Below are 25,742 nucleotides of genomic sequence, written 5' to 3'. Positions count from 1 at the left end.
ATTGATAGCAAAATGTTTCTGAAAGAAATTGTATGCCGGACTACACGTTTAAAAAACCTGCGTTTACCCTCGAAACGCCATTCGCCTTAACATTAAAACCACCTGCCTAATATTGTGTAGGTCCACCTTATGCCCCCAAAACAGCTCTGATCCCTCAACGCACAGACTCCACAAGACCTCTGAAGGTGTGTTGTGGTATCTGACACCAAGATCTTTTAAGTCCTGTATGGATCAGACGTGTTTGTCCACCACATCCCAGATATGCTCAATCAGATTGATATCTAGGGAATTCGGAGGCCAAGTTAACACCTTGAACTGTGACATGTTCCTCAAACTGTTCCTGAACAATATGTGCAGTGTTTCAGGTGCATGATCCTGCTGAAAGAGGCCAATGCCATTAGGCAATCCCAATCCTAAAAAACTAATGAATTGATTAAAATCTGCCATGACTTCGACTCAGGGTGTCATTTAATCCGTGTGTAAAACAGATTTTAATCCCTAGCTCAGTATGAGTGCTGCTTAATGCTTTGCAGCCTCGTTTTCCTGCGCTTCTGGTGGAGTTACACATGAAAAGCTTCCAGAAGAAAAATCCATACGTCAAGTGTTTTCAACTCAAAAACAACTCCAAACTCTAAATACATACAAATACCCGGTTTACCGATATTCCTACCCGAGCAAAAACTTTCTTCATCCCGAGATTCTGCGCCACATGGTGTCTCTAAACACTTTGTAGAACAAAATACTGCAGCTCAGTCCCAGCGCTCCCAGACCATGTCTCCCAGACTAGAGACCCCCAAAAGCTAAACTGCTCGTAGAAGATGAAAATGCCGAAAAGATAAACTCTAAAAGAGAAAAAGAAAATGAAACACGCTGTGCAAAACTCACTTCGGATTCATCTACGTGTTCTCGCGCACTAACAAATGCACTAAATGATGCACAGGAAGAAATCAGTGTCTCTTGATTCAATGTAAATTAATAGCAGTTATACCAGAGATCAGAGTAAATTATTAACAGTTATAAACAGGCTTAGTGATGATATATATCGCAGTTATTCTCAGGGGCCTTTTATTTTGCCCGGTTGCTCTGTTGCTGTGTGTCGGTGAAAGATGAAGAGTTCAGAATGGAGCAGTTTGTAAAGGGAGAAAAAGGCCGACTTTCCTCTCCTCCACAACATCTTCACTACATGCTGTTATTAATCACAGCACTTTTTCTTTTCGTACTTGATCATTACATTAAACTTGACGGAGTGCGATTAAAATAATTCCGTTTCCAACTCGTCAAAGAGTCGGTTCAAAGTGTCGATTCAAAGACTCGATTCAGTTTTCCGAAAGTGAAAGTGTTTCTCAGCCTCGACTCCATTTTGAGGAGAAAAACACAAAGATCTCCAACAGCAGCCAGAAGCGTTGAGATTCATGTCCAACAACAAGCAGTGGTGAAGAAAAGTGGGTGAGTTTTTCCTAGAAACGACTTTCTATCAGAATAATGCGTTTGTGTTTTCTATGTAATGGAGTTTGTGGAAAGACCGCAGGGAAACTGCGACACAGCAGCTGAAATGGAGGACAACAGTTTCAGCCCAAATTCCTCAGTTGGATTTGATGATGTTCTGAGTTTATTGAGGAGGATCTGACATGAGAACACCGGGATTGTTTGGTTGTTCCAAGCTGATCCTGGAGTTGTTGTCATGGCTCAGGATGATTTCCTGTAAACAGGAGCAGATCATGGCTGGTGATACGTGAAGTGTGGCGCAGCCAACATTTTCATGTGGGCCCCATGTGGGTTTTTGATGGGCTGTCACTTGAGCCCTGCATGGGCAACCCAAATGGGGCCCAGAAAAATGTGTCCATTGGCTCCACATGGGCCCCATGTGTGTTAGCCCAGAAGGGCGACTGACGGGTCCATAGTGGGCTCTAAGTGGGGCCTGTATAGCTGTTTTTATATGGGCCCATTTGGGTCCCAAATAGGTGTTTAAAATGGGGCAAAAATGGGCTACATGTGGGCCCCTTATGGGATGATTTCTGTGGGTGAACTTAACGTGTATTTAATCTTACTATGGAAAATCCACTGTCAAAACATTTCAAACCTCAGTTACAATGTAAAACTGTGCCTGACCAAATAAAGAACTAATATTAGTTGATTTTATGTGCTGCTCTAGGTTTAAAATTACATGGTTAAGTATTTGAACTGTGAAAAATAAATAAATAAACTCAGAATGTGTAAATCACATTTAATTTAAATTAATTCAAGTAAAAAAACAGGAAACAGGAATAACAGAATTACTAAAGTAGAATAGTTCACTGGTGGGTCTATGCAGATTCCTCGACTGCACACCTACAAAACAGTAAAGAAAGAAAAGACAGAAAAGGCAATTTAGTACATTTTAAAATACTACCATTCACAGCAGTATCTAAAAAAAAACCATGCATCAATATAATAAAGACATATCCTAGAATCGCATCAGTGAATTGTTCCACCTCTGCCTCACACAGCAATAACTTATGCCGGGGGACCAGTCATGGAATCCAAAACTTATGAATGTAACATTTAAAATATTAACCTTGCGTCTGAACTTGACTCTTGTGATGGAACAATAATTCTGATCAGCTGAATGAGGTAAGTCACACCTCGGATCACGGTGGCCCAGAAAGTTCAACGCACTGTAACTGAAGAAAACATAACAAACAGATAAAACACCAGCAAATTAAGAAAACATCTTCATCAGTTAAACAACACGTGCTGCAAACCCTCACAACACAACCAAACACAGAAACACGCTGCAAATCCTCACAACACAACCAAACACAGAAACACGCTGCAAATCCTCACAACACAACCAAACACAGAAACACGCTGCAAATCCTCACAACACAACCAAACACACAGAAACACGCTTGCAAACCCTCACAACACAACCAAACACAGAAACACGCTAATCCTCACAACACAACCAAACACAGAAACACGCTATAATCCTCACAACACAACCAAACACAGAAACACGCTGCAAATCCTCACAACAACCAAACACAGAAACACGCTGCAAATCCTGACAACACAACCAAACACAGAAACACGCTGCAAATCCTCACAACACAACCAAACACAGAAACACGCTATAATCCTCACAACACAACCAAACACAGAAACACACTGCAAATCACAACACAACCAAACACAGAAACACGCTGCAAATCCTGACAACACAACCAAACACAGAAACACGCTGCAAATCTTCACGACACAACCAAACACAGAAACACGCTGCAAATCCTCACAACACAACCAAACACAGAAACACGCTGCAAATCCTCACAACACAACCAAACACAGAAACACGCTGCAAATCCTCACAACACAACCAAACACACAGAAACACGCTTGCAAACCCTCACAACACAACCAAACACAGAAACACGCTAATCCTCACAACACAACCAAACACAGAAACACGCTATAATCCTCACAACACAACCAAACACAGAAACACGCTGCAAATCCTCACAACAACCAAACACAGAAACACGCTGCAAATCCTGACAACACAACCAAACACAGAAACACGCTGCAAATCCTCACAACACAACCAAACACAGAAACACGCTATAATCCTCACAACACAACCAAACACAGAAACACACTGCAAATCACAACACAACCAAACACAGAAACACGCTGCAAATCCTGACAACACAACCAAACACAGAAACACGCTGCAAATCTTCACGACACAACCAAACACAGAAACACGCTGCAAATCACAACACAACCAAACACAGAAACACGCTGCAAATCCTTACAACACAACCAAACACAGAAACACGCTGCAAATCCTTACAACACAACCAATTCATTTACACTGCAAATAGCACATACCACAAAATAAATGTTTCATGGGGACCCCAACAAGTGACGACCCCGGGACTGCTTGTTCAGTGTCTATTGATCTATTGGCAAAATGACATTCATTATCTTTAACGTAATCATAACGTATCTTATTTTTTTGTAATGATAGAAATATGAACCTTTTTTTATCACCTCTACCTTTTTCACTTAAATCACATTAAAATAATGTTAAGTATTGTCACAATCTCGTCAGAGCTTTTCTCTGTGTATTGTATATACTCATGTTATAAAGGTAGTGAAAGAGAAAGAGACGCCACAGTGCTTTTACTGTTCCACCCTCCTGTTATCATGCGGACACTATATGGAGAAAACATTTTAGTAGACAATTTCCTAGTTATCTGCTAATCGTTAAGAATGTTCAGTTCTCCACAGGTGTTTATATCTGAGGTAAACCAGTTCACTCTCCACACTTACCTTCTTTATATCGTGCCTGTAACTTTAATTACCACAAATCTTTCAGAAGTATACATTAAATAAAAGCAAACAGTAAAATACAATTAATTTAAAACAAAAGATAATTTCTTACCGTGACAGAGAAGTCAGGTTATCCAGGTCAGGTCAGGTCAGGTTATCCAGGTCAGGTCAGGTCAGGTGATCAGTGTAGTGAGTGAAGACCGTTTCTTCAGAATCAGAAGGCGGGAACACAGAAGCCAATGAGAGACTCTGTGAGCTGCACAACCGAGTCTTTATTTTTATTTATTTATTTTTAAATAAAGGTCATACTATGTTATAGTTAATATATAACATTTTTGTTTCAATAATATAAAACACACAAAAAACATATCAATTGAATTTATCATCATTTGATTAATATAGCTAAATATAGTCCAAATGTGGCCCATACAGGGCCCTTGAATAAACAAGATGGGCAACCTAACTTGGGCCCACAACCCTGACTAAGCTGGGGCCCACATTCAGCCCATCAAAATGCCCACTTTGACCCCAATGCCCACGTGATGCCCATATAACCCAGATAAAACCCATGTGCCCACATGGACATGTTGGCTGGGGGAGCAGATACATGTTCATGAAGACATGAGCTTTCAGAATTCAGTGCGGAATGCGGGATCCACTGGATCCTTTATTATTGATGTGGGAATTTTGTGGAATGAGGTAGTGGAGAAGTTGGTAAAAGAGGCACTAAAGGAACCAGATGTGAACATTAGGGTGTGTATGAGAACAGCAGAGATAAAAGATGCAGAACATTTGGGACACAGAAACAAAAGGAAGAACCTACAGTATCTGCAATATAAAGAAAGGTAGGGGTGGAAAAACGTGATCAAATAAGGAAAAAAGGATGTGATTATGACAAGATTATGAATCGGCACAAAACACTAAACCCACATTTATACAAGATAGAAAAACACAAAAATAGAAATTGTGAAAAAATGTGGAATCCTTGAAACAGGATGAATAGGATATAAAATGTATTTATTCAGGTATTATGAGTGTTTTATTTTGTTACTGTGTAAGTTTTAATATATATATATATATATATATATATATATATATATATATATATATATATATATATATATATATATATTTAAAATCTTGATAGTTAAACTATAATGAAATAACCATCATTGAGAAAATGAAACAAACCCTACATAATATAAATCCCACTGGCAGCCTTATTTCTGTATTTTTATACACTAAAATGATGCAGTTATTTAAAAACAGAAGAAGTGAAGAACAAAGAGAACTGCTGGATTCTTTATAGAAATACATGGATGTGATTATGGTACAATACCAGTGCATCGAATCTATTTGTATTCCAGTATTAAGTACTATGGAATAAAATAATGTACAGTAGTATAACTATATAAATAACTAATATATTGATCATTGTTTATTAATAATAATAGTAATAACATTAATAATAATAATGCATTATAATGTAATATTAAATAAAATGCTAATAGTATGGACTATCATTTACAATATAGACAAAAAAGAAAAGTAAATAAATGTACAATAATAAATGAGTATAATAATAAATTAAAGACTATATAATATCTCTAAATCATCTATTATCAATAATTGTCTGTATAGTTATTGTTATTATCAATCTATTATTATGTTGTTATATATGTTGTGTAGTTGTATTTGTGTACAGGGAACTCTCGCCTGGACCAAGATTGCAGCAGCATTGACGTATCACAGCAACGGACCAAAGCGGCCAATGAGGCGTCTGTGTCTTATATGTCTATGGATTTCACTTCTAATGGACTTTAATGGACTGTGTGTCACTTTTTATACATAGAAATAAACAATAGAACAGTGTTTATTGGTGTTGTGTTTATTGCACACCTCCTGTCAGTCTGTGTACAGATGAGGAATAAAGATGTTGAAAAATATGTGAGAATCAGTAAGACATCATGAGGATCAGCTGGCTTTAGAAGGATTTTCCCCAGTTTTAACTGCAGGTTGTTTTTGTGTTTTCTAGGAATGTGATTGATTCCAGCAGAAGAGATCGACGTCTTCAGGACTCTGCGTGTACACTAGCAGTGAAAAATGGAGATCCTTGATCAGGGCACAGATCATGTGACCTCACCCTCAAAAGACTGGTAACCTGCCATGTTCTAGTGTTTTACTAATGAACTGTTCATATCTGCAAATCTGGAGACATTTCTGAGAGCTTCATTTCATATATAAACATCACCCTAAATACATTTATTACACAATTAAATACACGTCATTGTGCACAATTTATGAAACTCTCAAAACCAAGAACCATAAACTCATTGTCTAATTAAAGCTATAAGACACAAACAACATGGATAATCCTTATAATATGTGTTATAAATGAGTGTTTAAGCAGCACTGAGATTCTCATTACTGACCTCAGTTCAGCTCCTTTTCAGCACAATCACAGAAAACCTTTAGAACATCACCTCAATTACAGGAACCAAATCAATAAGTGCTGTTTAACTTCAATCCAGCAGGAGCAGTTACAGTGGGCTGGAACTGTTTTCTACATCGACTACATACTATAAATTATAATCTTATCCAAACTAAATCTGTGTTTTTATCACCAGTTTTAAAACCGTGCTCCACTTCCTGCTCTACACCACCACTGCATAGGGACTTTTTCAATGCACTGGATTTTGTATCCTGATTTTAGCAACAATGAAATTCTGTCTCATGGCCATTTTTATAATTTTCTACAGTAAACTACAGAGAGAGAAATCACACTCACCAGTGCCCAGCTGTGTCTCCATGAAGAGTGATGCATCTATGCATCATCCTCTGGGATTTAGCACTGGAATCTCCTCACCTGGACACAGGTAACATCCCATAATTCTCCTAGTTAAAGTCACAGTTAATGGCTGCACTACACCGTCATTAGCAGCTGTTTAGATTTATATTATAGTTACTTGGTCTTTAGTGATTCTACAATACTTTCAGTAAATCCTTTAGATGAAAAAGTGTAAATATTTATTAAAGTCACGATCAATTACACGTAATGTCTTAAATCCTAAAATAAAAATACTAATATAAACAATAAAAAAGCTACAGGAAACATCTAAACACTACTACTTAATGGTGTAAGCAGTATTTTGGGGATCAGGCACCCTGACTTAGTGATCGGAATGTTCTGTAGATCTTACTTTGTAGATTCTCTTTGACCTGCCTTAGACACCTTAGTGTGAAGAAGAAGGAAAGGAATAATAATAATATTAATCATAAGAAGCCAGAAAAAGGTAAAATACAAAAAAATAATAGAAAAATTATAAACAAATGGTTATAGAAGGGTTCATTGGTTTAGGGAAGAGTACATAGGGAGGGGGGAGGAGGGTTGGGGTTCAAGAACAAAACACCTTTATTTTGTCGCATTCAGGTTATATGTTTTTCTTTTCAGAATAAATGTGGAGAAACACACACACACACACACACACACACACAGACACACACAATGTCTGTGGACGTTCAGCTGTCTCTGTTCCAAATCTCTTGTATCTGCTCTTTTTATCCTTTAAGGCACAAACTGCACACTGCAGTACAGCACTCATTAATGACACTAAACACAGGTGTATGTGATCCTCACCACTTAATTCCTCTTCCTCCACCCTCCAGTCACACACCAGTGCTCAAACACTTCCCCACCTCCACAAGTGTGCACTAAATAAATCTCTCTCTTAGCTATTTTCATATTTCAGAAAAAAAATACCAAGTTTTGTTGATTATAAGTAAAATGGTGTCTTTATAAAAATGAACCATGCAGTTAAACAGTAAAGAGTCTGCACGAGACAATAACTTAAGACACGATATGAGACGTGTCTCCATACAGGCTTCACAAGACGATACTGACACGAGTCAGGAAAATCCCTCTTCCACTGTATCTTCTTTCCTGATTTTGGAGACAATGAAATAGTGTCTGATGTCTTTTCTATAATAGTCAGGAAGTGGAAACAACAAAGAGGAACAGCTGTGAACAAAGGGACATGTGAGGGACACGACAAATACAAGACAGAGAGGAGACAAAACAAATGAAAATTAAACGCACATACAAGAGACACGTGACAAAAACAAACACACAAGTTTACATAAACACAGACGTGAAAAAAAGCACGCAGCCTTAAACCGAGATGTTGTGATATTAGCGGTGATATTACTGTAGTGTTTGTGTTCGGATTTTAGCAACGAAATTCTGTCTTAAAGCCATTTCTATAATTTCCTACAGTGAACTACAGAGAGAGAAATCACACTCACCAGTGCCCAGCTGTGTCTCCATGAAGAGTGATGCGTCTATGCATCATCCTTTGGGATTTAGCACTGGAATCTCCTCACCTGGACACAGGTAACATCCCATAATTCTCCTAGTTAAAGTCACAGTTAAAGGCTGCACTACACCGTCATTAGCAGCTGTTTAGATTTATATTATAGTAACTTGGTCTTTAGTGATTCTACAATACTTTCAGTAAATCCTTTAGATGAAAAAGTGTAAATATTTATTAAAATCACAATCAATTACACGTAATGTCTTAAATCCTAAAATAAAAATACTAATATAAACAGCAAAAAAGCTACAGGAAACATCTAAACACTACTACTTAAAGGTGTAAGCAGTATTTTGGGGATCAGGAACCCTGACTTAGTGATCAGAATCTTCTGTAGATCTTACTCTGTAGTTGGGGTTCAACAACAAAACACCTTTATTTTGTTCCATTTATTTATTTTTTCTTTTTCAGAATAAATGTGGAGAAAGACACACACACACACACAGACACACAATGTCTGTGGACGCTCAGCTGTCTCTGTTCCAAATCTCTTGTATCTGCTCTTTTATCCTTTAAGGCACAAACTGCACACTGCAGTACAGCACTCATTAATGACACTAAACACAGGTGTATGTGATCCTCACCACTTAATTCCTCTTCCTCCACCCTCCAGTCACACACCAGTGCTCAAACACTTACCTCCACAAGTGTGCACTAAATAAATCTCAGCTATTTTCATATTTCAGAAAAAAATACCAAGTTTTGTTGATTATAAGTAAAATGGTGTCTTTATAAAATGAACCATGCAGTTAAACAGTAAAGAGTCTGCACGAGACAATAACTTAAGACACGATATGAGACGTGTTCCATACAGGCTTCACAAGACGATACTGACACGAGTCAGGAAAATCCTCTTCCACTGTATCTTCTTTCCTGATTTTGGAGACAATGAAATAGTGTCTGATGTCTTTTCTATAATAGTCAGGAAGTGAAACAACAAAGAGGAACAGCTGTGAACAAAGGGACATGTGAGGGACACGACAAATACAAGACAGAGAGGAGACAAAACAAATGAAAATTAAACGCACATACAAGAGACACGTGACAAAACAAACACACAGTTTACATAAACACAGACGTGAAAAAAGCACGCAGCCTTAAACCGAGATGTTGTGATATTCTGATATTACTGTAGTGTTTGTGTTCGATTTTAGCAACAATGAAATTCTGTCTCATGGCCATTTTTATAATTTTCTACAGTAAACTACAGAGAGAGAAATCACACTCACCAGTGCCCAGCTGTGTCTCCATGAAGAGTGATGCGTCTATGCATCATCCTTTGGGATTTAGCACTGGAATCTCCTCACCTGGACACAGGTAACATCCCATAATTCTCCTAGTTAAAGTCACAGTTAATGGCTGCACTACACCGTCATTAGCAGCTGTTTAGATTTATATTATAGTAACTTGGTCTTTAGTGATTCTACAATACTTTCAGTAAATCCTTTAGATGAAAAAGTGTAAATATTTATTAAAATCACAATCAATTACACGTAATGTCTTAAATCCTAAAATAAAAATACTAATATAAACAGCAAAAAAGCTACAGGAAACATCTAAACACTACTACTTAAAGGTGTAAGCAGTATTTTGGGGATCAGGAACCCTGACTTAGTGATCAGAATCTTCTGTAGATCTTACTCTGTAGTTGGGGTTCAACAACAAAACACCTTTATTTTGTTCCATTTATTTATTTTTTCTTTTCAGAATAAATGTGAGAAAGACACACACACACAATGTCTGTGGACGTTCAGCTTTCTCTGTCTCTGACCCTCCAGCCACACACCAGTGCTCAAACACTTCCCCACCTCTCAATCTCTCTCTTCAAAAAAAAAAAAAAAAAAAAAAATTTTTTTTTTTTTTTTTTATAAAATAAAATAAAATTAATAAATAAATAATATAAAATAATAAATGTAAGTAAGATATCATACCAAGATCTATTTTGTTCCCAGTGTTCTACAGAAGGCAGGAGACAGAAGAGAGAAGTTCATCACAGCTACAGGGTACGATCAAAACCAACACCATGACTGTGACACTGACACACTGCTATTCTAAAGCTCTCTGCTGTTAGTAACTACAGAGTGATTAGATGATAGAAAACCTCCAGTAGAATAAAGTAAATCCACAGTGAGAACATCATAAAGATCTATCTAGCAGGAAAAATGTGAACTTCTACTCTAATCATTGGAGCCCATGTCTCACCATGTCTTCCTTCTTCACCCTGTCACAGACACGACACAGAATCCACTGCTGCAGATGAATTTCAGAAGTTGTTCAAGTTCAATCTGATGAAGAAGTTTCAGTGTTTGTATGGATTGATGCTAAAGCAGGAAAACCGAACACTCCTGAATGAGATCTACACAGAGCTCTACATCACAGAGGAGACAGTGGAGACGTCAATAAAGAACATGAGGTGAAACAGATCGAGGCAGCATCCAGGAGGAACCCAACTGAGGACACACCAATTAAATGCAGTGACATCTTTAAACCCCTACCTGAACAAGACAAAACCATCAGGAGAGTTCTGACTAAACCCTTATCTGAACAAGATGAAGAACCCATCAGGAACGTTCTGACAAAGGGAGTAGCTGGAATTGGAAAACAGTCTCTGTGCAGAAGTTTGTTCTGGACTGGGCTGAAGGAAAACAAATCAGGACGTCCACCTCATATTCCCACTTCCTTTCAGAGAGCTGAATTTGATGAAGGAGCAGAAACTGAGTCTGGTGGAGCTCCTTCATGTGTTTTTAAGGAGATGAAAGAAATGGACATTTCCAGGTTGGAGAAGGTTTTGTTCATTTTGATGGTTTGGATGAGTGTCGTTTTCCTCTGGATTTCCAGAAGACAGTGAGAGTGTGTGATGTAACTGAATCAGCACCAGTGCATGTGCTGCTGATAAACCTGATCAAAGGAACCTGCTTCCTCTGCTCTCATCTGGATCACCTCCAGACCAGCAGCAGCTGATCAAATCCTCTGAGTGTGTCCATCGAGTCACAGAGGTACGAGGGTTCAATGACCCTCAGAAGGAGGAGTACTTCAGGAAGAGGATCAGTGATCAGAACCTGGCCAATAAGATCATCACACACCTGAAGTCATTAAGAAGCCTTTACATCATGTGCCACATCCCAGTGTTCTGCTGGATTTCAGCTGCTGTTCTAGAGAGAATGTTGGGTGAAGCAGAGAGTGGAGAGATCCCCAAGACTCTGACTCAAATGTACACACACTTCCTCATCATTCAGACCAACATCATAAGAGAGAAGTACCTACAGAAGCAGGAGCGATGAAGAAATGCTTCTCAAACTGGGGAAACTGGCTTTCCAGCAGCTGGAGAAACAAAACCTGATCTTCTATGAGAAGACCTGAGAGAGTGTGACATTGATGTGACAGAAGCAGCAGTGTATTCAGGTGTGTGTACGCAGATCTTCAGAGAGGAGTTTGGGCTTCACCAGAGTAAAGTGTACTGCTTTGTTCATCTGAGCATTCAGGAACATCTCGCAGCTCTGTATGTGCACCTGACCCTCATGAAGAAGAAGATAAATGTTCTTAAACAGAATCAGGCCTGTAGGACACTTTCAGATGTTCACAGGAGTGCTGTAGATCAGGCTTTAAAAAGTCAGACTGGACATCTGGATCTTTTCCTCCGCTTTCTTCTGGGTCTCTCACTCGAGTCCAATCAGAAACTTCTACATTCCTTAATAACACAGACAGGAAGTAGCTCCCAGAACAAAGAGGAAACAGTTCAGTACATCAAGAAGAAGATCAGTGAAGATCATCCTGCAGAGAAATCCATCAATCTGTTCCACTGTCTGAATGAACTGGGTGATGATTCTCTAGTGGAGGAAATCCAGCAGTATCTGAAATCTGGAGCACAAAGTGAACTTTCTCCTTCACAGTGGTCTGCTCTGGTGTTTGTGTTACTGACATCAGCACAGGATCTGGAGGAATTTGACCTGAATAAATACATCACTCCAGATAAGATCAGAGATGAGATTCTTGTGAGAGTGATGCCTGTGATTGCAGCATCCAGAAAAGCAATGTAAGTGAAGCTGAATGAAATTGTTCTACTGTTACAGTGTTGAGAACAAATCAAAGGTCTGAGCTGTTCAGATGAATCGAACTCTGCAGGACTCTTTAGACTTTTCCTTTCTCCTCTTAGAAACCTTTTAGATCAGACTCTCTTACTTTCCATTTGGATTCCCGGATCTCATCCTCCATGTTTATACAACGTGTGTGATGATGTTCCTCAGCTGAAACTCTCGCCAAGCCAAATCTGAACATCTCCGACTGTCAATTCTTATTATTATTCCACCATTTAATCATTGTGTTCAACTGATGTGTGTGATGTTGAAAGTGAGACGCTGCAGTGAAGCTTTGAGAACTTCTGCATTTCTGTTCATTATCTTTATTTCCTTCAGTATCAGATGCAGTAAATTACAGAGAAGTGAAAAGCTCTGACCTCAGTGCTCAACTCAGAAACCTCCAGTCTGAGAGAACTGCATCTGACTGTCAATACACTGGATCTGTCTGAATAAACTAGAAGACTCAGGAGTGAAGCGTCTCTGCTCTACTGGAGAATCCTGAGTGTAAAGTGAAAGATCTGAGGTAAGATCATCTCTGAGAGACACAAGAACTCACTAAAAGCTGCAGTGAATTGTTGTATACAGTGTTGTTTTCAGGTGAAATTTGCTGTAGCAGTACAACATCCAGAACAAATCTATCAGTAATGAAACTTCTCACTTCCACTAATCATTAATGCACTGAGAATTAGATCCATGTGTGAATAAAACTCCAGTTAAACAGAGAGAAAGAACCTGATTCATGACTTTGAACAGAAAGCAGCAATACCTTTACACCTCTTGTACACATAATGACAGGAATCTCAATCACAGCAATAATCATTGGTCAGGTTTAATATGATCTTGTGATTGGACAAGAGAAGGGAGACGGTCCACCATAACACACACATCATCTTCAAATCATCATCATTGCTTTTATAACCTGTTTCTAGACGTCTTACCATATTATTCTTCATTGTCAGAGATTCCCTCTGCTCCGTTTGCAGAATGATGAAGTGTGTGCCAGCTTGCATTGCTCTGGACTTCCCAGTTCCATTCTCTGTTTCTCAGAGTGACGTGTGTTTGTGCTGCTGCTCTCATTCATCTCATCTTCTTTACAACTTCTTTATTGAACTGCAAATGTTTAAGATCTTCTAAGAGTAAAAAATCCCACATTTACTTCTGTTTTTTCCTCCACATTCATTTGGTCATTAGTGCTGCTCTACTTCTAATCCCCTGCTGTGAAAATGAGCTGAAATACACCTTACACTGCCACCTACTGGTCATTTACTGCAGTTTTCTTGTGTCAGCAGTCTGAGATGAATCAAAGTGCAGTACAAATATTTATCTCTATTAAATCATCTTTAAATTAATTTATTTTCATTGATAAATTATATATATTTTTTATTTTGTAAGTCCTGGAGAAATCTGCTGCAACTTATTTTACAAAAATGAAATCTGTCCTTTTTGTAGTCGGGCAACTCGCACTACATGACTGTCTAGACGAGGACTTCCATCAGTGTTTGTGACTGGTTCTCACACCAACACTGCAGGAACGAGGGAGAACACACAGGATGTGTAATGTGTAGAAACTGAGAGAGTGAAGTGTGTGTCATTGTGTATCTGCAGGTTGGGTGATTGTGGAATATCAGATGAAGGCTGTGCTGCTCTCGCATCAGCTCTGAGATTAAACCCCTCACATCTAAGAGAACTGGATCTGACTAGGAATAATGTAGGAGACTCAGGAGTGAAGTGTCTCTCTGCTGTACTGGAGAATCCTCACTGTAAACTGGAGATACTGAGGTAAGATCATCTCTCTGAGATTCACATGACCTGCTCCTCAGTAACACACATTCTCTAATAGTGAGACTGAAGCAGAGCTTTTAGGTTCAGCATCAATGTTCTGAGGAGGAACTTTATAGTTTTAGGTTTTTGTTAGATTTTACACTCACACACACACACACACACACACACACACACACACACACACACACACACACACACAGTTACTCTCTCTCTCTCTCTCTCTCTCTCACACACACACACACACATACACACACACACACACACACACACACACTCCACTTGCTTGACCCATAACTGGAGCCTATTTTCTGTGTTGTGCAACGTGGAAATCTATTTGTAAAAACGAACAGTGGGTAGAATATTCGCGAATCGTCAACAAGCCTGGCCTGCTTTGAACGTGTTTGATCGAACGTAAAAATATCCCTGGTACAGATAAGTTGGCTAAGTTATTTTGCTCATGCGCATTTTATAGGCGTGTTGCGAGCCTAGGTTTTATTCAAAAGGACAAAAGAAAGAACCTTTTTTTATCTTCACCGGGCTATTTTCACTGACACACACTAACTTGACCGTAGGTTTCAGAAGCGCTTATTAGATGCTCTGAACAACTAAAATCTGCAGATCAATCACACGCTATCTTCCAGAAAATGGGTATTGAACACTTGCCTAATGGCTGATAAATAGGGACTAATTAGCACGCAAATAGTATTACCGTTTAATTCTACACAATAACGATACGCTAATGACGAGGCTTATGGAGATTCACTTCGGGGGATGGTGAGATTTCGAGGGTCGTTGGAATGAATTTGATTCATGATTCTTAATTCTATGCTGATACTGAATAGATACCATGGGCCCGAGATTCGTCAGCCACCTTTGAAAATTTCTAGAGGCCACTGCAAGTCAATTTTAACAAGGTGCATCTATGCGTTCTACATCTGCAAACCGCGATGATGAACTATCCAGCTTAGAAAGCATTTTACGGAGTACCCTTGCTAATGTCAGCATACAATTCATCGACAGTGGACTCCGGCCAACACCACCGTTGAGGACCGATGCGTTCGGATCTCGCTGAGCGGTGATGCAATGCTAGAATGAATATCTGTGGGGTCCCAGAGGTTACAGATGCATGACATGGGTGAAGCGACAGCATGCTGACATCGCCTTCCATGGGAACCTCTGTGTACTCCTCTATTTGTGCCAACTTATTACCATGGGGTGTTGTTGAACCTCACATTCGTGTCTTACCACTTTAGTAAATCCAATGTATGGTGCCGAGATTATTTGGTGAACAGGCAGACTGTACTGAAGTTGTGGTGCCCACGTTCATTAACATCAGTCCTAATTGACAACAGGACGACTGGGGTGAACCCACCCATCAGATACCTCGTATATCGGATTGTTATCGTGACAAATTTGGTGAATTTAGTTTGACTTGCTAACTTTGTTATGCTCGTCAACTGTGTTTCAGGCATTAGCATGATGTCCATAAAATCAATTAGTGAAGAGCCGCGAACTGCTTTCGAGTGCAAGGGATTATTAAGTCGTATCCTAGCGGATGGTGGACGAGCTCAGTGGGCTCAGAAAGCCAAAGGCCTGAATGGGCCATTTCTTTGAGATTCATAATCATTGGGAGCTGAACATTGGGATCCCTTTCTTCCGCGCCCCAAAAATATTACGGAATCCCACTACTAAAGAAAGGCTTGCCTTCTTCAAATGATATGAAAAGTTCACGCCTTTTCAGTCGCTACTCTTTACAGAAAGGGTCATTGTAGACAGAATAATGCAATGTAAGGGAATAATGTAATCAAGAGTGCGTTCCAGTTTATGCCGTTTTGCACCCATGTACGGACTATGCCGTAAGAGTCTGGCCCCCTGGTTGGTCCATTTTGCCCTCACAAAAAACTTCATCAAGGGGTCGCTGTGATGGTCCGTCAGTAAATGTGCAAATGTGAAGTTCGCTTCAGGATTTCCGCACATGTCTACATGGTCACACAATTTTTGCCCTATTCGGGGATCATGTTCAGAATAACCGGCTATAAGCGCAAGTGCCCATGAACAGTTCCCCTGAAGAGACTGAATCATGGCAAGGTGTGAATATGAAACGCCTATCATTTAGAGGGTTTAATCTACTGAAATTGTAGGCTTAGGTGGGGATAGGGATGTTTTAAACAATTCTGACTGTCCATAGGTATAGTCCAAGGGTTTGACTTGAAAAACAAACTAACTCTAGAAATATGTCGCGTCATGATGGATCATGTAATCGTTAAGCGCTTATGTGGTGGACGATGAGTTTAGCAAATGAGCTGAAGGGCTGTTTTTGTCCTTTTGTGTCCATATAACCGCAGTGAGCTTTCAAACATCTGATAAATCGCTAGAGAGCGAATGCCTAACTAATGCAGTACAAAAAAAACCTGAACTAAATAAAGACTTTTTATTCCAATGGCAGAAACATTTCCTATAATAGAAATCTTCAGCCAGCGTCGAAGAGAACAATGGCTATTAGAGGCGACTGCTCATTACCAAAGTAGTGATTTTAGGGATTACGGGACAGTCGGATGGATTATGAAGTACTGTCCCCACCAGTTTAGGTTACAACAACGTTTGCGTTTCTAACCTGGTGTTGGTGCTATTCATAGAGGCCCTTGCCTGTCGAATGTCTGGGGCACAGAAAAGATCGTCGAAGGTAATGTCGTCTGTCAATGGTTCCCTTTAAACGTCACTCAGAGCATGGGTAAAATATCATCCACAAAAATAACGCTTTCAGTGCAGACGCATCCTTATCAAGATGTTTCGCAGCAGGCCCATGTTAAAATACCGCATTATTACAGTTTTTAAACTTAGCCGAAATGCAAAAGCAGGTTGGCCTGTTCAGTGAGTTTTAGGAGACGCCATCATTGCCTAGCAGAACCCAAAGATGTCCTAATGAGGAGCAGCCTAATATTGGTGTGAAGACCCGTGGGTCGTTGCATGGAAGTCCTTTGACCGAGGTGTGAATACCCTGAGTGCACCTCCGTGTGATCTGTCAAGAAATAACTCAATTTTTTGGCCAAACTTGCAGCAGCCTAAAGCTAAACTTTTAGTCCTTCAAAGGGCCCTCCTTTATTTATCGGTCCGGTGGTGGCTTTTAGTAGTGGCCCCATTTGCCGAACGAATGCAAATGTTTATCTGAGAACCTTCTTGACTCTACTAATAACAATTTAACTTAAGTGCTACAACCTGTACACTAGCAAGCTGGCGGGAAAAACGGGACGGAGAGCTGCAGGTGAAATTTCTGCGCACAAAAACATGTTGGAGTGGTCGACAGTCCACTGAGCAAGGGCTCCATGCCAGCCTACAGGAGGAAGTTGGGTTGGCATCAGGTCTGACAAAAGACAGGAATTTTGAGACGTCTATTTTACGAAGTAGTTTTTATTTCAGCCTGCAGCTGTAAAAGCAAACATAATTTATACAAGGAGATAAAGTAATCCATAATCGTGTCGTTGCACATTGGTCAAAAAGCCAGTGTTGAATCCGCAGCATGGTAAGAAGGCAGGCCTTGGTGGACGTGCGGAAACATACTGTGCCAAAGCTGCAGGGCTTCCATGAATGAAGTCAGTGGGCCATTAGGTTGTCTTATGCGTGAAGGCCCTCGACGTGTAATGGAATTGCATGAACAGGGCTAATCAACAGGACGAGCAGGATTTGGTCTGAAAGCGCTACATATATGCGGAAGTATGATACCTAAAAATAACTAATCTGAGTTAAGTAGTACAGTGTCAGAAGAAAAGTCTCTGGGCTCCTGTGAGAGCAAAATACTTCGCAGCACAAAGCCCACTTTGAATAAAGGGTGCCGAAGGTGACTCATTAGTGAGCCCTGGGCGAAAAAGGTGGCAATCTGTATTTCTGGTGGCCACAAAATTTTTGGCATTGAAAAATGTCCGAAGTTTAAGATAGCAATCTGACCAGTGCGATTCAGTTAGAGCATGGAGTTGGAACTCAGGTGGACACATTTGCAGTAACAGTCGGTAGATCAAAGTGTCCATTAAAATTTTTCTTGAGGCTGTCCTACCACTTAATCACCGTAAATTCTCGTAATGACTAAGATGGTAATCTTACACGATTTACCGAATTCAAATCATGCCGGATTGGTTTGTGACCGATTTGGGATCCGATGGGAAGCTATTTGCTACCGCTCAAGTTTAGCGTCAGAAAAACGGCGTTGACGCTTAACAGCTACCCTGGCAATTGTAGGGGCAAATAGGGCCCAGTTCAGCGAGAAAACTGGAGAGTAGAAATGCAGTCACTGGTTTAATACCCACGACGTTGTGCACGCAGCAGGACAGGATTCCGAGTTGCATTCGATGGCACCGAAGGTCCCGCAGAGTAAAACTTTGATCAAATGTTTATCTTCACGACTCACCCTTCCGAAAAACATATGCAAAGCAAAGGTTCCTTCCAAGTGTGAGACTTAATAAAAGAAACAATCAGTCCGGGAACATTCTGGTCATCCACACAAAAAACGGCAAAATTCCACGTCTTGGCTGAAGAACGGCTCTATACACAATGGTCCTTCCAGAAAGCTTCGCAGAAAGTAATCTGCTGCATTTGCAGGTTTGTGCTAATATTTACAGGCCGTGTGATTAGTCGGTGCTTAGGTTTTTAGCCATAGAGGGGATCCATTTACATTGTTGCTGAAAATACAGAGTGCTTGCTTAAATCTGAGACGCATACAGTTTACTCAAAACAAAAACACCGGTGATCATTTCTTCATTGAACCATCTATGAGCAAAATAGTTGTCTAGCGACTCAGCAAGTGAGTTTTCTGGAATCAGTCAAGAAACGAAACAAGATTATCTATGCCTAGCGAAGCAATTTAGTGCTAATTGTTTATACTCGGATGTCAACACAGTTTGCGAACTATCCCCCCAAAAAGATGAATGCTGAAAAACAAGCTATATGGGGTCGGAAGATCTCGACGAAAGTCACCAGGCGTGGAAAACATGGGTTCGGAAGACGGTTTCAAGTGTACAGATCGTGCTGCCATGACTGAAAAAAGGGAAATAGTGTTGGGCGTTGGCCCTCAGTGAAATGCTCGTGTTACGCAGCTTTGGTAGTCCAAAAGCAAGTCAAGACCCAAGTCCGGTGTCAGTGGTGCCGATGTAAATCAGCCTCGAAGATGTCCCAACTGAAATTTACCAGGGCTACTCAGGTCGGTGGAGGCTTTTGTCATTTGATGCATCCGGGTCTGTACCAGGGTTGGGACTGCCGAGGTAAGAAAAGCATGTAGCTTTTAATGGTGTGTCAAAGCTTATGGAAATGTGACATGTCGACCCTCAGTCCACTGAAGGCACTTTTGACCGCATCTATAGGTGATTGTCCCCGCTCGCATGAATTCAGTCATGAAGCTTGAGGTATGACTAAAAGTTCAAATTGACTCCCCTGAAGTAATGGTGAATACTTTACAAAAAGTTGCGCACCGATAAGTAAAACGGGTTTTATGGCAGTTCTGCAAAAGCTTATGTAAAGTAAACCACACAAAAACAAGACTAAACAGTTGATTCCCGTGAATATAGTCCATACAAACAGAAAGGAAGTATCCGTCCTATAGTTTGCCTTAGCTGACTTGTGGCTACAGAAGTGACAATGTTCAACATGATCGACCGAAATGCAAAATCGAAGTGCAGTCCGAAAATAGGCCGACATACTGCCCAGCCAATGCCACAGAATTCTGGACTGTGTAAAATCCTCAAAAAAAAAAAAAAAAGTTGACGGAAGGTCGTGAAAAAAAAAAAATGACGGGCATCAGATTCATTACCTGTTTTTGTGGCACGTATGCATCGACGAAGACACTGGACAGGTTCGGAAAGACTTAGAAGAAAACTACCGCAAGATTTTTTCAAAATTTGTTCAACGGGCGCTTGTTTTGAGTGATTACAACACTTCTGCGATGAATGAATCCAGATAGAAAAAGCGTCTGATGGGCAAAACTACAGCCTCCCCCAAAAGAAAAACACGGAAGCATAGAATCGAAAACAATCAATAGTGTCGTGTTTATTAAAACCGACCGAAACCAATGAGGGGCAAAACCAATGCTGCGAGGTACACGGTCCTACAGATTATAGACGGATGACACGGAGCTGAAGGTGAAAGCAGTGATGGACAAAGAATAAGTTTGCAGTGAGGCACCCTAAGGGGGCTCGGGTGTTTGAAAAAAAAAAAAAAATAGCGGCAGGGCCCTAAAATGCAACGCACAATGGCTCATGGAGTCAATTCCCGGATATTGAGCTGCGACAATAAAGCGCGTAATGAAGCAATGCCCGCAAACCTACATGGGAAGAAGTTGCCTGCAACGCACCCTATCAGTTATGGCACACGGGTACGGAGTGATCGACCAAGACTCAAAAAAAAAAAAAAGACGGCCAGTGAGATCCCAAAATCAGTAAACGATTTGCGCTATTGGCACGCCGCTGGCGCGGAGTGATCAAAATAACAGGTTAAGGGTCAACTGAAAGGTCAATCAGGTTCTCATCCGATCCTCAAAATACACTGTTAGGGAGGTCCTTCTCACGAGGCAAACCAGAAGTAAAAGCATGACTTCCTCAGGACTGAGAATCGGACTTCCTTGTTTTGATAGTGAGTCGTGGAAACACGTAGGAGAGGGCAATCCGGTAATGAAAAGCGAATCAACTTCAAACGGGGTTGAGGGTCCCCCTGCGCTTTGTCCGAGCGGACCACGAAGAAGAGCGCCAGAAATGAGTAAACGGGAGATGCAGACAAACTGAGGACGGTCACCGTTAGCATAGTGGACCAAACTATGGGTGTCTGTTTACGGATGTACGGTTTAGAAGCACCTCCTTCGACACGCGCCGAGGACAATTACTTACCCAGTAGCATCTATAAAAGTTGTCAGTGATCCCGCAAAGCGCTATTATGGGCTAAGCCCAACCGAGCTGCGGCGCCCAATTAAACCGACATAGTTGATCTGTTTACAGTTGAACACGGGTTTTTGCCGAAACAGGGCAGGGAGAAATCCGGGTGGGAAGCCTTTCGATTACGTCCATCGGCGGGGACCTCCAAAATAGGAGGTAAAACGTCCAATGGCCAGTACCCCATCGTTTTTTGAAGTAACCCAACATTAGCAATTCAGTTTCGCTGGTCCGGAAGCTTTTGGACAATGAGGACCGGCACTTTCGTAACAAGGTGGCCAACGGTCGCTGGGATGCTGTCTAAACACATCCCCCTGGTGAACCGCCGAAATAACGATCCTGAAATTGCAGCAAAGAGGCTGGCAGATGTGGAGATGCCGTGTTTAGACGGACCCCATGTGTACGTAACGGAGTGTCTGAGAATCCGGCGCGGTGAATCGCCTGAGCTGGCCTATTGTAGAAGCTAGGAACTTGGTGTAAGAGATACCCTCAAAATTGTGCAAGTAAAAACGCTGGGAAGCCAGACGAAGGACGCTGGGAGTGCGGAGGCGGATGGTAGGCCCGCACATACGCCGGACAATACACTCTGTAAGCCATTCGCTCCAGGCACTCGGGTCAACCCATAAAAGTCGTCTAACCCAGGTAAACAGTCAAAACGAGGGGCCAGTCTGGAGTATCAGTCATGACCCAGCGGAACTGGCAAAGTTGGACCGGGCCGTGGACGAGTTTGTGAGTCCTGCGGAGTAACCCGCAGTGCCCAAGTGGCCTTGAGGGGTTTAGGGACTAAAACGCAAAAAACATCTCTTCAAGTTGCGTACCGTCCAGGCGTATCTCCTAGTGCCGGGACTACCGTCCGCTTAATGCGAAAAGCTTGGTCAAGAAAGCTTTTGCTGGGCTTTTACTCGCCGACAATTGCTGGAGTAGACAGGTGGTCATAGCTGGAGTGGCTGGTCCGAAAGGTACTACCTCTCTCTCTCTCTCTCTCGCGCGATAGGTAGCATTTTGCGTGAAGCTACCCGCCTGGTAATTTGGGGATCCATCCAAGGCCTGCCCGTCCAAAATTGATAGCCATCATCTAACGCTCCAGGAACCTGGTTCACCTAGTTATGAGTCGTTGAGCTTGCTGATAACGGATAGCAGAGGGTAACTTGCGATCCCTAGGTGGTCTTAAGGATAGTCGGCCCGTGTTTTGCGCAGCGGTAGCCAAACCAATGTACGCCATCTTGAAGAGTAGTAAACTCAGGTTAGGCCCACATGGGAGCATGCAAAACGTTTAGTGCTGCTTCGCGTGATTCATCGCTCTACCAAAACCATTGGGTCGAATGGCAGACCAACAGTTCGCAGATAACTGGGGTGTAGGGCCCAAGTTCTGCTGCAAGAGTGTTCGCCATACTTTGGGTGATCAGGCAGACTACAGGAAGGCCGGTCAGGTGGCTGTGAGACAGCGGTAGAGCTCCTCCACATGGACTTTTTCGCATCGGGCGGCGAGCTCATGCACCCTTCCTCAGAGCTTGCTGCGAGGAGGGAAGTGCCTTTCATTCGAAGCAACTGTAATTGCATCCGACGGCTACATTATTTGGCAGGTCTAACGTTCCTAAAGGACCCGGAACTTCCCAGCACAGGTGGGCGGGTGATTGATTATACGCCTCTAAGCGTGGGTTAACCCGTTGCCGGTATGGGCCCACGTAGGTTACAATGTACGGCCAGACTTCTATAAGGCCTGGTTCCGCGTGCGTAACGCGGGGATTACCTGCTAGTGCTGGGGCGGCTCCAGTAACTATCTTCCACCCGCGAAAGATATTCCCTGTTAAGGGATCTGGCAACCCAATAAGGAGCTGAATGTTTTCGGCCCAAATAAGGAAACTCGATGGCCCAGGCGACGGGCTGGGGAGCGCTAATAACTTCCGGGTGCGAAAAGGGTGGGCATTGCTATAAGTGGAATAGGAACCAAGACCAGCTGAGTCCGTTACTAGGAGGTTTTTTAGAGTGGCCTGCTATTTTCAAATCCGACTAGTTGAGAAATCGGCTTCTGGGGTGAACATCGGGACAATCCCGGACGGTATTGTTGGGATTAAAATGCGGATAGGGTAACCAGAAAGATGTTTCTTAGAATAGGGGATCCTGGCAAGGACCAAAAACATCCGCCTACGAGATAAAGGGGTCTTTAACGAGGCGCAAGTTTTCATCCTGCGAACACTACGCTAGATGCAGTACGATTGAGGGCTTAGCATCGCTCCGCCATAGCTTCCGACTGCGGGTTCGAAACCCGCCATAAAGCCATGCAACGGATCGTAGTCAGATTGCTCAATCGACCGTGACACCACGGTTTCCATGTACTGCAAACTTGGTCTCGCCGCTAAACGTCGAATCATTTGGCTTACGAGTACCCGGCACCGAACAGGTGCGCGAAGTGAGGCATCAGTGCCCATGAAGCTCGGCTCGATGGCTAGGATACCGTAGCGGATATTTATCCTATCCCAACGAATGATTAATCCTGTCCAGCAAGCTTTCCCTAGCCGGCAACTACATCAGGAGCATCGCCAGCGCCTTTGAATAGCCCTTGAGAGACAGTCGACTGCTCACCCAGGGAGACCCCTCGGCCGCCTACTACGGCACCTTAGCATGACACGGTTCTCAGTTGACACTCACTATTTGTACGACTTCGGCCTAACAGGTCGCATCCTCACTGCTTAGGAACCCAGTGCAAGTCGCCGAATGGTGATCTGGAAACGCGAACCCGGGTGGGTGGCTACACTGCTGTTGAGGAAATCCTAGCAGAATGAGAAATCGCCTCAATTAACCCCAAACATGAATGACTACCATTTGGCTCGCGATTTCGCCCACCATAGCATTATGCCACGGCGGTTAGACATCGTGTGTATGCACCGCTGTAGGGCCCAGGCTGAAGTTGAGGTGGATAAGCGTTTGTATGGATAAACTTCTAGCCTGGTGACTTGGAAAGCCACTGTCAATGTGCCAGGGTGGTGTATCCGGGAAACGCGAGACAATACAAGGCATGAAATGAGGATCTAGTGTGCTGCACGCTCGCCTACACTGCCGAGGAGGCGCCACGCCTACCGATACCCCCGATTGTCCGCGGGACGTCACATCTACCGTTCTTGTATCCGCCCCCACCAAACATAACCCTCTCGTCCATCTTGTCCCGCATTTTGGCAGAGAGTTATTGCCGGCACAGATTGGCTTTCAGGTATACTTCCTAGATCTCACGCCACATGCACTGGAGTTTCCTTATCCTTGCCCGTTGCGCTCCCCAATCCGACCGAGGCCTAGACTTCCGCGCAGTACTTAGCGATATGGGAATTACACTAGGGTGTAGGTCTAAGGCTTTAGCTCTCACCTACAAAATGGTCAGGGAACCGGCTAGGCCTTTCTTGCTCGAGAAATGGCATACGCCCTGAGTTCACTCAAAACACGTCCGGAGGTCGAGTTCGGCAGCGACCTTGTGATTACCCCCACAGCCCACACCCTAGTAGGTCCTGGCATGGTCCGAGTCGACCATCAACTAGCGGGTCAAGACCAAGGAACAAGTGGTGCATTGAGTGGCATTTCCGCCCAAACATGCCTATTTATTGTATTATCAGGCACGTTCCCGTTATGGTCTGAACGATAGTGGGCGACATCTCCGCCGTCCACGATAAAGCGTATGCGAGTCGAGGAAGCATCTGAACTGTGTTGATTCGGGGTCCGCGAGGTACGGCATGCTTGCGAGTCCCCTGGGGTCTTGAGGTTCCTAGTGGACCACGAGACGGTGCCTTGGCCGGCTCCCTCTACGGGCTTTGGTAAACGAAAGGCCGTGACGCAGCAGTGGGGAAAAAGCTCCCCGGAATGTCCGGTTCTCGTTTGGAAAGCCGTCCTAGGCCGTTGTCCAGCCATTTACTTTTACCTGGCATTGGAAGTTACGGAAGCCTCAGATGGGTGATCCCGATTACTGTCGAGTTAGTCGCTGAGGGGCGGAAAGCGCTCTGGGAAACCGCTGGTAAGTCCCAAAGGGGAAGGGGTGGGGGTACCTGTCGACCTCCAGGCCTCAAGTACCTGGGGTAGTCAGTTGGGCTTAAGGATAAGCTGCATTCCTGATGGGTCATGGCTGCTTAAATGTACTCGAAAAACTTGTGCCCCGTTACTGTCAAACCAAGGAGTAGGTAGCCCTATGAGACTGCCTCCACTGATGGGCCCAAATACAGTCCGACCGTCATTTTCCTTTGCTAACCGATGCCAGGATTGTCTTTTTGGCAGGGACTAAACGACTCCGCTAACATCTGGCGTGACATCGCTAC

General features: G+C 42.5%; 2 protein-coding genes across 3 annotated transcripts in view; one reads left to right on the top strand and one right to left on the bottom strand.

Moving 5' to 3' along the window:
- The window catches only part of LOC124377357, a 291,851-nt gene that overhangs the window by 152,464 nt on the left and 113,645 nt on the right, over positions 1–25,742 (bottom strand). The gene's annotated exons all lie outside the window — the stretch shown is intronic.
- Positions 1,118–11,212, top strand: LOC124376821. Of its 2 annotated transcripts, XM_046836106.1 has the most exons (8): positions 1,118–1,446; positions 6,350–6,470; positions 7,074–7,190; positions 8,588–8,704; positions 9,885–10,001; positions 10,392–10,472; positions 10,637–10,687; positions 10,915–11,212. In XM_046836106.1, exons 2-8 carry the CDS (start codon positions 6,418–6,420, stop codon positions 11,099–11,101), a joined length of 723 nt encoding a protein of 240 aa, XP_046692062.1. In that variant the 5' UTR covers positions 1,118–1,446; positions 6,350–6,417; the 3' UTR covers positions 11,102–11,212. The 2 variants fall into 2 exon arrangements, with proteins under 2 accessions (XP_046692062.1, XP_046692063.1); XM_046836107.1 differs by lacking the exon at positions 10,392–10,472 and having other exon boundaries at positions 1,123–1,446.

The sequence above is a fragment of the Silurus meridionalis genome, chromosome 23, assembly GCF_014805685.1.
Source record: "Silurus meridionalis isolate SWU-2019-XX chromosome 23, ASM1480568v1, whole genome shotgun sequence".
Lineage (NCBI taxonomy): Eukaryota > Metazoa > Chordata > Actinopteri > Siluriformes > Siluridae > Silurus > Silurus meridionalis.
Note: the sequence above shows the minus strand (reverse complement) of the source record. Positions and strands in the feature narration are given on the sequence as shown.